At 36.8% G+C, this 11,194-nt stretch overlaps 1 protein-coding gene across 1 annotated transcript; it reads right to left on the reverse strand.

The window, feature by feature from the left end:
* Positions 1-6,322: 6,322 nt before the first annotated feature.
* LOC117424802 (urotensin-2 receptor-like) lies at positions 6,323-7,420 on the reverse strand. The gene has a single exon (XM_034041511.1). It carries the CDS (start codon positions 7,418-7,420, stop codon positions 6,323-6,325), a length of 1,098 nt encoding a protein of 365 aa, XP_033897402.1.
* Positions 7,421-11,194: the final 3,774 nt, after the last annotated feature.

Raw genomic sequence — 11,194 nt, forward strand, 5'->3', positions numbered from 1 at the left:
TAGAGGTTACTTAGTAAATACATGTGTACCTACACATAACAGTGTTATTACATTGTACTTAATGTGTACATGTTGTGACATGATATAACCCTAATCCTAACCTTAACCCTAACTCTAAACCTGACACTAAACATAATCCAAACGCTCCTAACCCTAACCCTGATCTGATAAAATTGTGTACTTACATATATCGTGCAAAAATATATAAATGTTAAGTGCATTGTAACTATGCATAATAACATTGTAATTATGTGTAAGAACACATGTATTTACTATGTAACTACTATGTAAATACACAGTCATTGGAGACACTTAATGTAAAGTGTTACCATTAGGGCGGGAGATTACATTTCAAGATGCTGGGAACACCATAGTGGTACATCTTGTATTCATTTAAATTGTAATGACTTGCTATTAGGATCTAAATGCTAAATTAAGCTATTTCTTTTAGGAGAACAATGAAGGTAACAGTAGACCAGCACATAATTACCTTTATAGATTTTACAAAAAAAGTCTGCAAACTCAATGTTTAATGGATTGAGATTTCTGTGTGTCCTTGTTGCAGTTATATAAAGAATTCTTCAGTGTTGGGCATGTTAGTGAAAAAAAGTAATTTATTACTTGTTACTCGTTTCTTCAGAAAAAACTAAAATAATGTCCTTGCTTATTACTTAATAAAAAAAAGTAGTGGGTTATATTACTCACTATATTTCTTTCTCTCCTCTTGTCTTGCAAAACATTTGTTGACTATTGTTTACCATTTAACTGTATGTCTGGTAATTTATTAAATGTGTCAAACATTTTTTTTTAAATGTGTGTAGTATAACAAACGAACAACTCTTAAAAATTTACTGGATATAGCAAATAGTAAATTGTAATCATTACAATACATGCGAGTGAAAAAAAAAAAAATTAAGTTACACAAAGGCTTTTTACAAGAGAATAGTAAGCGTTAGTTTGAAAAAGCTGACAATGTATATATAACATTGAGTTAGATAAATTACTTTGACGTAATAGATACACATGTAGTTTGTAGATACATACTATGCATCAATTATACTGTAGTATTTTTCATATGCATGTAATTTGAGTTCTTCAAAGTTTACATTGTCAAAGTTTTTTAAACATTTGGTTTATAAATCTAGATAGTCTTTGTTGTATCGCATCAAAAGGAGCTTAAAAATGTTCTAAATAATTTAAGACTAAAATTAATAAAGCATGTGTTTTTGCACAAAGTGCTTAAGTTCCATTGTTATTCCTGTACATGAACATTGAACTTCACAAAAACAGACTTCCTTCAGAATGCTTTTGTATTGATTATTTTCGTTGGGTATGATAAACATCATGCATGTTTTACTGTGTAATATCTCTTTAATAATTTTTTGCATCATTTATAAAGATTCACAGTGAAATAATGTACCTCTCCCTAAAACAAGGACAGTTTGGTCAAGTGGTTTATGCGATGAAAGCCTGATGCAAATTACATCCACAAAATAAATTAACCAGAGTAAGTATGATGGCATCTTCCAAGGAAGTTTGGAGTGTTACTTTCATGATTTAAAACACAAAATGAGAAAAAAAACCTTAGCAGCTACTTAAACCTGTGTTCACTGCTTTTAAATGCATTTCTCAATTTAAAAAAAGTGAGTTATCGCAACTAATTCACTTGAGTTCATCTAACTTCAAGATTGCACTCTGCTTGCTTGTTTGCAATGCAGTCTCATTACACATAATTTGACCCAATTTAACCCAAATGCTATAATGCCAGCCTAAAAAAGCCTAATAAATTCAATCACCAACAGCCAACGATTTGAAACAAAAACAGTGAAGCCCTTAACACCAAAATAGTTAAAGTATTACAGCCTATAATATGCACTACTTATTTGCACTTAATCGTAACTGTATTTACATTGTTGTATACTTGCACTTAACTAATAACAAATCAATAAGGTTAGTGGGCAGTCCATAACATAAGATCAACATAGTGATTTGATGCTTAATGTTGTCAGTACAGGCAAAAAAAAGGTAAATTTAGTGCCAGTATTATTTCAACTAAAGTTCCCACCCTAATTCTTTTTATCATTATTAACAAAGAAATCCCAGTTGTGTAGAAGCTAAAAAAGAAAGAAGTAAGGAATTGTTAGCACAGTTGTTGCAGAGACAGTGTGAAAAGCAAGTTCAGTCAGAAGTATGTGTAAAGCCAGAATAAACAGTAAAGTTACATGAGCCAGAGTCTGAGAATCAGATGCTAAGAAAGAAACTGAAGCAGCTTGAAGGGGAGAATCAAAAGCTGAAACATTAGCTTGTCAATGGTAAATTCAATTTATGATCAGTGACTTGTACAGTGTCAGTGTATGGGTCTCTTTCTGCAAAAGTGATGAACAGACAACCCATAGAATGTCCTGTATCCTGTACTAGTTTTAGACTGTATCTAGTCCTGGACTAGTTTTAGACTGAGGTGCAAATTGATATATTTAGGGATTCAAATGACATGTTTTAAAATATGGGTATAGTGAAGGATTTATTTTCAATTCCTTGGTTTCGAAAGGTGGATTCTTTTATGGAGCAAAAGTCTGGCCCTGAGGGTGCATCTCTGAATCCCACAGCACTTCTCCACTGAACAAGGTTTTGTATCATAATAACCTTAAATATTGTCAGGGACTATAATTTGAAAAACAAATTGTGCATTTTTATTATTTTTTTCACTTACTAATTTGTCTAATTTGTTTGTCAAAATGGAGAATATTACAAACGAAAGAATGAAAAGAGCTTAATCATTTGCTAGGACACATGATTGAGATGCAAACACCCTTCTTCTTGGACTGTGCATTAAGTAATCAGTACTTGTGGTTTGTTTAACTGGCAGAAGTGTACCCTGGTTCTGGAGTGTATATTGATGATATTGCCTGGGTAATGATTAACAAAAACACTTCCAGCTCAGGATTTGTCCGATCCCTCTTAATGGCTGTTTTCGACACTGATACTCTGATTCACAGCAACCTCTGTGGAGGAGTCAGCAAGTATAAAACAGAAGAAAAAAATATATATATACAGTTTGGTACATATAATTCCCCAGCACACACACACACACACACACACACACACACACACACACACACACACACACACACACACACACACACACACACACACACACACACTCCTGGTTTGTGGTGTTTAGGGGCTGGTTACTTGTGGTCCATTCTACCCCACACACTTACTTATTAAATGTTGGTATCTCTGAACAGTTAATTACCTTCACTTCAAAGAAAATTATTTTAATAAACAAAATGCTTCAAGAGCAGCAATAACTCCCCAAATTGTATTTTGTCATAATAAAATATTTGGGGGAAGGTTATAGTTGTTCCCTTCATATCCCTTGTTGAATGATTTTTTTCTTTTTTCATCCCTGAAAGCTACTGAATTGAAGCTTGAAGAAGTAATTTAATGATGTGCTATTAATCTTAATTCAATACTTGTTGTTGGTGTTTATGTCTATATATATATATATACAGTATATACAGTTACCTCCAAAATGATTGGTACCCTTGATAAAGATGAGCAAAGAAGACTGTATAAAATAAATAATATCAGTACTGAGCTATATTGTAATTTTCCAACATGTGGAATATATTTGACTTTATTAATGATTCAGTGGAATCAACCAAAATTGCACATTTCCCAAATTATGAATTTATTTCCAAAGAAAATGAAGTGTCACAATTATTGGCACCCTTGTTTTCAGTACTTTGTGCACCCTCCCCTTGCAAGGATAACAGCACTGAGTCTTTTTCTATAATGTTTAATGAGATTGGAGAACACATTGGGAGGGATCTTAGACCATTCCTCCATACAGAATCTTTCCAGATCCTTAATATTCTTCTGCGCTTATGGACTGCGCTTTTCAATTGAAACCACATGTTTTCAATGGGGTTCAAGTCTGGAGACTGAGATGGCCATTGCAAAGTGTTGATTTTGTGGTCAATTAACCATTTCTTTGTGGATTTTGATTTGTGCTTGGGGTCATTGTCTTGCTGAAAGATCCACTTGCGGCCAAGTTTCAGCCTCCTGGCAGAGGCAACCAGGTTTTTGGCTAAAATGTCCTGGTACTGGGTAGAGTTCATGATGCCGTTGACCTTAACAAGGGCCCCAGGACCAGTGGAAGCAAAACAGCCCCATAACATCAAAGATCCACCACCGTATTTTACAGTAGGTATGAGGTTCTTTTCTGCACACGCATCCTTCTTTTGACGCCAAACCCACCGCTGGTGTGCGTGGCCAAAGAGCTCTATTTACGTCTCATCTGACCATAGCACCCGGTTCCAATCGAAGTGCCAATGCCGTTTAGCAAACTCCAGGCACTTACGTTTGTTGGTTGCTCTCAATAAAGGCTTTTTTCTGGCAACCCTTCCAAATAGCCTATTTGCATGGAGGTGGGGTCTAATTGTAGATTTGGAGACTTGGTGACCCCAAGATGCAACCAAGTTTTGTAATTCTCCAACTGTGGCCCTTGGATTTCACTTTGCCTCCCGAACCATCTGCCTCACTGTGTGTGGGGGCAGGATACACTTGCGTCCTCTACCAGGCAAGTTTACCACTGTTCCAGTGGTTTTGAACTTCTTAATTATTGCCCTAATAGTGGTAAGTGGTATTTTGTTTTTTAGCTATTGTTTTGTACCCATTGCCTGATTTATGAAGGTCAACAACCATTTGTCTCTTTTCATTTGTGAGTTCTTTGCCTTTCCCCATGGTGATGGATGGCACATGGATTTCATATGTGTGTTACCTCATTTTTATACCCCAGTGAAACAGGAAGCCATGGAAGGCCACAATACAGTTCCTTAAGACTGAGATGAACTTAAAGAAGTAGAATGTTAATGCAGATTTAATTTTGTTTGATTTTATTTATAAGAATCTTTAGGAGTGGCAATAATTCTGACACCTATCTTTTTGAGAAAAAATGTTATTACTTGTTAATAAAAAACTTTTTCTCTGAGCAATTGTATTAGAATAAATTAATATGGTTTTCTCATATATTTGAACATAAAATATAGCTCATAACCTGTGTTGTTTATTTTATACAACTGAAAACATAGTTGCCACATTGTAGCAGTTTTTCATAACAACAACAAATAATAATATCTAGAAGGGTTAAACTGTTCTAAAGTTAAATAAAGTTGTAAAGTTAAACCTGTCTAAATAATCAAAATGGTGTAATTTTGTTACAAGAAATTCTAGCTCTCTAGTAAGGGCACCCCCTATTTAGGCTTATTTTTGTTGGTCTCTTGTCTAGCCGTAATACAGGGCTTCATTGTATATATTTTACCATTATAATTGTATAGGGTGTTCTAGTCAGTTCATTCCAATGTATATTTCCTAAGTCAAAAATAAATGTACACTATAATAAGTTTTAGTAAACTAAACCTATTTCATGTTACAATTATGTTTTCTTTTCGTTGACAATGCATGACTCTTTAAGAACGCTTAAGGTTATTGGTATGGTTCTTTTACCTGACATGGTTGGTCAGGGTTGCTTTACTTAATTTCTAATAGTAAACCGTATGCTTTTTCATATATCATTACATCTGAGTTACAGAAACGTATTATTACTGAGAAAAGTGTTGATGACTATTTCTGCCTACTTGACCGTCATAAGATTTTGTGTTTGTGGATGATGTTACATTTACTCAGGTCTAGTTTAACAATCTAAAAATACCTTATTTCACTATTGTTTGTATTGTATGTAGTAATGTTATTTAGAGTTAAATAACAGTGATATTAAAATACCCACTGTTTAGAGCATTAAAATAGACCACACTGTGTATAAAATGCTGCATACAGTATTGTGTGATTATGTTTATATTAGTTATAATATTGTTGACTTTCTTATTAATATCGTCTGCAAGCATGGCTGTATCTCAGCGAAACCAAAAAAGATGTAAAAATAAAAAGGGGAAAGGGGGATCTTCTTTTTTTAAATGTTGTTTGTGGTGTTTTACTAATAAAAAGTACACTGATATATTGAACTACTAATATAACACCCTTCATACAAATATTTATTTATACTGGAATTAAAAATGTTTGGGCTGCATGTAAATATTTGTAATCTTCTATTCCCTTTTTTAGGATTAAAGTGTGTAATTTTAACACTATTCATTGTACCTGCAAACTCAAAGTTAAAGATCTGATCAGCACAAATGTTGGCTTTTGAAGCAGGTTTGTATAGCAAAAGGTTATTGGATATGCGCAACACTAGGGGGCACATTCTTTCTTATAAAAACACAATTAGGACCCCACACCGTTTCTATTCCCATTACCTACCTTACAAGCTGCTGTTGCCCCCTGCAACATGTGTCAGCATGAATGACTCTGTGCAGTGCTGGCTGCTGGAGGACAGGGACCTCCGCTTTGACCTCTGGGAGCGGTTCCGCCTGTTAAAATAGCCAGTGCTGGCCCAAGCCCTCTGCCTGTTCCTCAGATACTCCTTATAGTTCTTGGTCAGCAGTGTGTAGAGGAACGGGTTAATGCAGCTGTTGCTGTAGGTCAGGCAGGTGGTCAAGTAGTTGATATTCCTCTTCGCCTTAGAGGAGACTGGGAAGGACTCATAGAACTGGTCTATGAGTTGCCAGATCCAGAATGGCAGGAAGCAAGCCCAGAAGACCAGAACAATGGTGAAGATGAGATACAAAACCTTCTGGTTGGGGAGTCTCTTGGTCTGCTTGAAGGTAGCTGTCTGGGAGATCCAGTAAGTCCTGGCCAAACGGATGTAAAGATACCCGATGATGACCCCTGGAGCTACAATGCTGGTGCAGAAGAGTATGGTAATGTAGATCTTGTAGGAGAGAGGGTTCCAAGTTGGGTGGCAGATGCTCTTATCCCCGATTTGCACAAGTTGGATTGTGATAATCATAGGGAGAGTCAGTAAGAAGGAAGCTGCCCAGACCAGTAGAGCAATGGCTTTCCTATAGCTTTTAGACCTCTTGACCGTATCCAGGGGCTTGAGAACAGCAAAGTAGCGCTCGGTGCTCATGATTGTCAAGGTGAAGATGCTGGCATGCATGGTCAGGAAGTCCAAGCTGAAAAGGATCCTACAGCCGATGTCCCCAAAGTACCATACCTTCATACAGTAGGTGCAGACGATGAAAGGGATAGTGATGAGATAAAGAAGGTCTGCCAAGGCAAGGCTGATTATATAGATGTACATAGAGGCAGCTGAGCGCATGGAGTGGCACATCACCACTAAGGTGTACATGTTGCCCGTAACCCCAATCACACACATAAAGGACAGGATGATCCCGATGCAGAAAGTGACCACCAGATCTTCCATGGAATTGGATCCTTGTGGCCCAGCGGTGGATCCATTGATAGAACCGTTCATGATCCTTCCAAAAGAGGTCCCTTCATTGGTTTCTGTAGCCATCTGAAAAAAAAAGCTGGTCAACTATGTCGTCATTTTTTCTTTTCTGTTTTATATCAAGACGTGATCGTTGCCAAAACTGTTTGTTAGCATTTCCCAAACAGTTATGAATTTGACTCGATATCCAGTGTTAAATGACTATTAAAAGTTAAAAAACTAATAAAAAAAACTTAAGCTGTTATACAGTATAAAGCAAATCAGCCTTCTTTCACACATTGCAATCTTTTGAAAACACTGTGTCAGACATTCACCGTTTCTGCAAAAGTGGTCCCCATATATGTTTTTCACAAATGCTTGTCATGTGCATACTATACATATAAATTATTGCTATTTGGTTGACCATTAAACATCCTGATTTTTGCTTGACTGGGCTTTTACTAAGTTTTACTACACTTTGCTTTCTTTTACCACAGTTAGGCACATTAAAGCACTTGCATTTCCCAATGAGGTGTTTTTTTTTTTTTTTAGCAAAATCATTATGGGTTTTTAGTTTTAATAAAATGCAGTGGCCAATTTTTAATAGTGCATGCTGCTTTCCTGTCAAGTTATTTTGTCAGAAATTACATGTCAATCTGTACCAAACTATTGTTTAAGAAAAAGCTTAGCTTCTTACCTGGGGAAGATGAATGTAGAATAGGGGTATTAAGGTAAGTTTGCCCACTGGAATACACGCTTGAACACTTAACTGTATTGAGTCATGTACTTGCCATTATATTAATCCCAATGGTGTATGAAGCTGTTGTGTCATTAATAATTGTGTCAAATTCAAACCCATGTATTGCCTTAGAATCCAAGGAGATAGCAGTCAAGTAGGAACAGAGCTTTTCAAAATATTGAAAAGATTATGAGACATTAGAATGAAATTTCAATTTTAAAAGATCCAGTGAAACCACAGCAAACAAATCCTTTTTTCCCCTTTTAATTTCTTTAGCAGGTACGGCTTCTAACAGTCCTGGATCCTTCCAATACTACAGATTCTTGATTGAAGATTTTTTAAGTTATTTTGTAGGAGGAGCTGTCTTGCAAGCAGACTGTGTCTATTATTGAATGAGTCTGAGAGTAATACAAGTATTTCAAACAGGGAGGGAGAGCGAGCGTGAGCAGAGAGAGGGGGGTGGGTGGGAGGGAGTTATAAAGGAGAGAGAGAGCGATTGGAAGGGAGAGAGGATTATTGAGAGGTATGCAGGGTATGTGTCTTTCCTTGTTCTTGCTTCTTTACTCTGTCCATTCACATTCAGCTGCTATTTCTGTTTGATGCTGACATGAAAAGTGTACACAGTTCTAGATCATTGGTCACACAAATACTGTGACTGTGTGTACTGTGAAATGTGTGACTGTTTATCATAAGTGAATGTGCAAATGAAGAGTATGAGTGATCATATGAATGTAATAGAAATTCAATACTAAAGTGTATTTGTGTTATATGAGAAGATATATTTAGGTATTGATTATACATTTATGTTCTATTAACGAATATGTATTACTTAAACTAACAATATACCATTTTTTTCATAAGTATAATATGTTTTATATTTCTAAAACTATAATATGCATACTGTATTCATAAAATATTACAGTATTTGTAGCATTACAATATATATGTATTTTACTATATCTGCTGTAATAGACCTCCTGGAGCTGATGAGTTAATAATACTGACAGAAGACACTGTGACAGGGCAGAGGACTTGCACACTGGGGAATGTGTGTTTTGTGGCTGTTTTAAAGCAGCCACATGTTTAATTGATTAGTGTAGCCACATGTTTAATGTAATTAGGTACACCTGCCTGTAATTAGTAGGCAGGTGTGTATATAAACAGGGCAGCACATCGGTCGGTTGTCTGTGTGACGGTTAAGGCCTGGGGAGAGACCTGTGTGGGAACCTCAAGAGTTGGTACTGTTTCAATACTTGGGTGTACAAATGTTGATGTTTTGTTGCTGGTAAATGGTTACTGGTATTAGAAACTTGGGAAAAGTTTAGTAAGCACTCCTTGATGGAGTTAGGCTTTTGTTTTGTTTGATTTATTTGTGGTTTGTTCAATGAAAATAAATATACAGGCACCATCCTGTTTAATTCCACTTGCTGTTGTGAGAGTGTTCTTTTATACAGGAAGACACTGAGGCCCCAAACGTGGCAAAGCTTACCCCGCTTTGCCACAGCACGTACTTACTTACCTCTCAACTACACAGCTTGCTCTTTAAATAAATGGTAAGGTGTTTGTCTTGGAATCGCATGGTTTGTGATTTGCACCCAATACTTGCTTTTCCATTCAATTCAACAGCCGTAACATCACAGTTAAATTACAGCTTAGCATGAGTTAGTGAAACACATAGACTAACACTTACGGAATGCAGGTAAAACAATGCAGCAATAACAGAGCAAGTGACCGACTGTTGTTAACACCCTTAGTTTACAACAGTGGTACTTTTGAAGTGCTTTTCCCATAGTTGTACTATGCATTTACCCTATTTTTTGCCATGTTTAATATGCTTTACCATACCTGTCTGCTTTACAGTACTTACCTGTGCTTTACCATGCTTTCACTGCTTTATTGCAATTTGGTATACTTTTAGTGTGTGACACTTTTATAAGAGTAACCCTTAGGCTTTGTGTTCGGGCCACCAGCTCGCTCAATCAGTCACTAATCCCCAGGAAATGCTCGATAGTTAATGCTACAGGGAGCCTCGATTGTTATTGCTAAAGGGAGCTTTACATAAAACAACACATATGGACCATACCCAATATTTTCCCCTATAGCAAATGTATTACATTAGCAACTTGCCCACTGTGGAAAATGGTGGTCTGCTGCAGAGCGCAGAGATCTGCTGAAGCAGTGATCTGTAATGGTGAACGGCGGACTGCTGTAGAGCACAGAGATCTGCTGAAGCAGTGATCTGTAATGGTGAATGGCGGACTGCTGTAGAGCGCAGAGATCTGCTGAAAGCGGTGGATATTGGTCTTTGAGTGATAAAATGATTTAGATGAAGCCAGAGATGAAAATGCATAAATCTGAGGCCGCTGTAGAACCTGAGAGGATGAAGAATGCGTTGCTCTGAGGCTGCTGCAAAATCTATTGATTTGGTCGGGAGCAGTCTGAGTGTATTGTCTATCGCAGGATAGGAGGACACTTGACTGAAATGTTAATAGTTGTAGGACATGGTTTCCGTTTTTTGACTGGCAGCTCACGTTGCTGAAATGGTAACTTTGAAGGATGAATAAAGTGCCTTGGTGAAATTTGTCGGTTTAGAGGAGAGGAGCCAGATGAAGAAGCACGAATCTGGGAACAAGAAGACCATGTCCTCAAAGGGGTGGGCGGGAGGGGGGGAGGGACGGGTAGAGTTGAAATTGAAGAATGTCAGTTGATATAGGTAGACAAAAGTTTGAGGCAGGAGGGGAACTCCCGAGAATCCATCAGAGTGAGAACTGCGGGAATAGATAGAAAAGCTGTAGTGTCCAAGCATCGCAGTGATACCGAACCGGTTTAATATATATAGAGAGAACTTGTGGTATTATACTGCCATCCAGAGGTTATGATTGGAATTAAACCATTGACTTGAGTGAAGCAGGGTAGAATCTATGAAGTTATTACGATTAAAATCATTGTCTATGTAGAACAACATTTGCTTATTCCTTTACATCTGAATAATAAATATTCTAGACATGTTTTAGGACAGTTAGTCATCTATATAAATCAGTTTACGCAGTATTTAGATGTCATGATTCGGCACGTTGAATTTGTCTCCGCCAGTTGTGAAAGCGCAGCAACAGGAAGCCAGA

Source organism: Acipenser ruthenus, chromosome 19 (assembly GCF_902713425.1).
Source record: "Acipenser ruthenus chromosome 19, fAciRut3.2 maternal haplotype, whole genome shotgun sequence".
NCBI classification, from domain to species: domain Eukaryota; kingdom Metazoa; phylum Chordata; class Actinopteri; order Acipenseriformes; family Acipenseridae; genus Acipenser; species Acipenser ruthenus.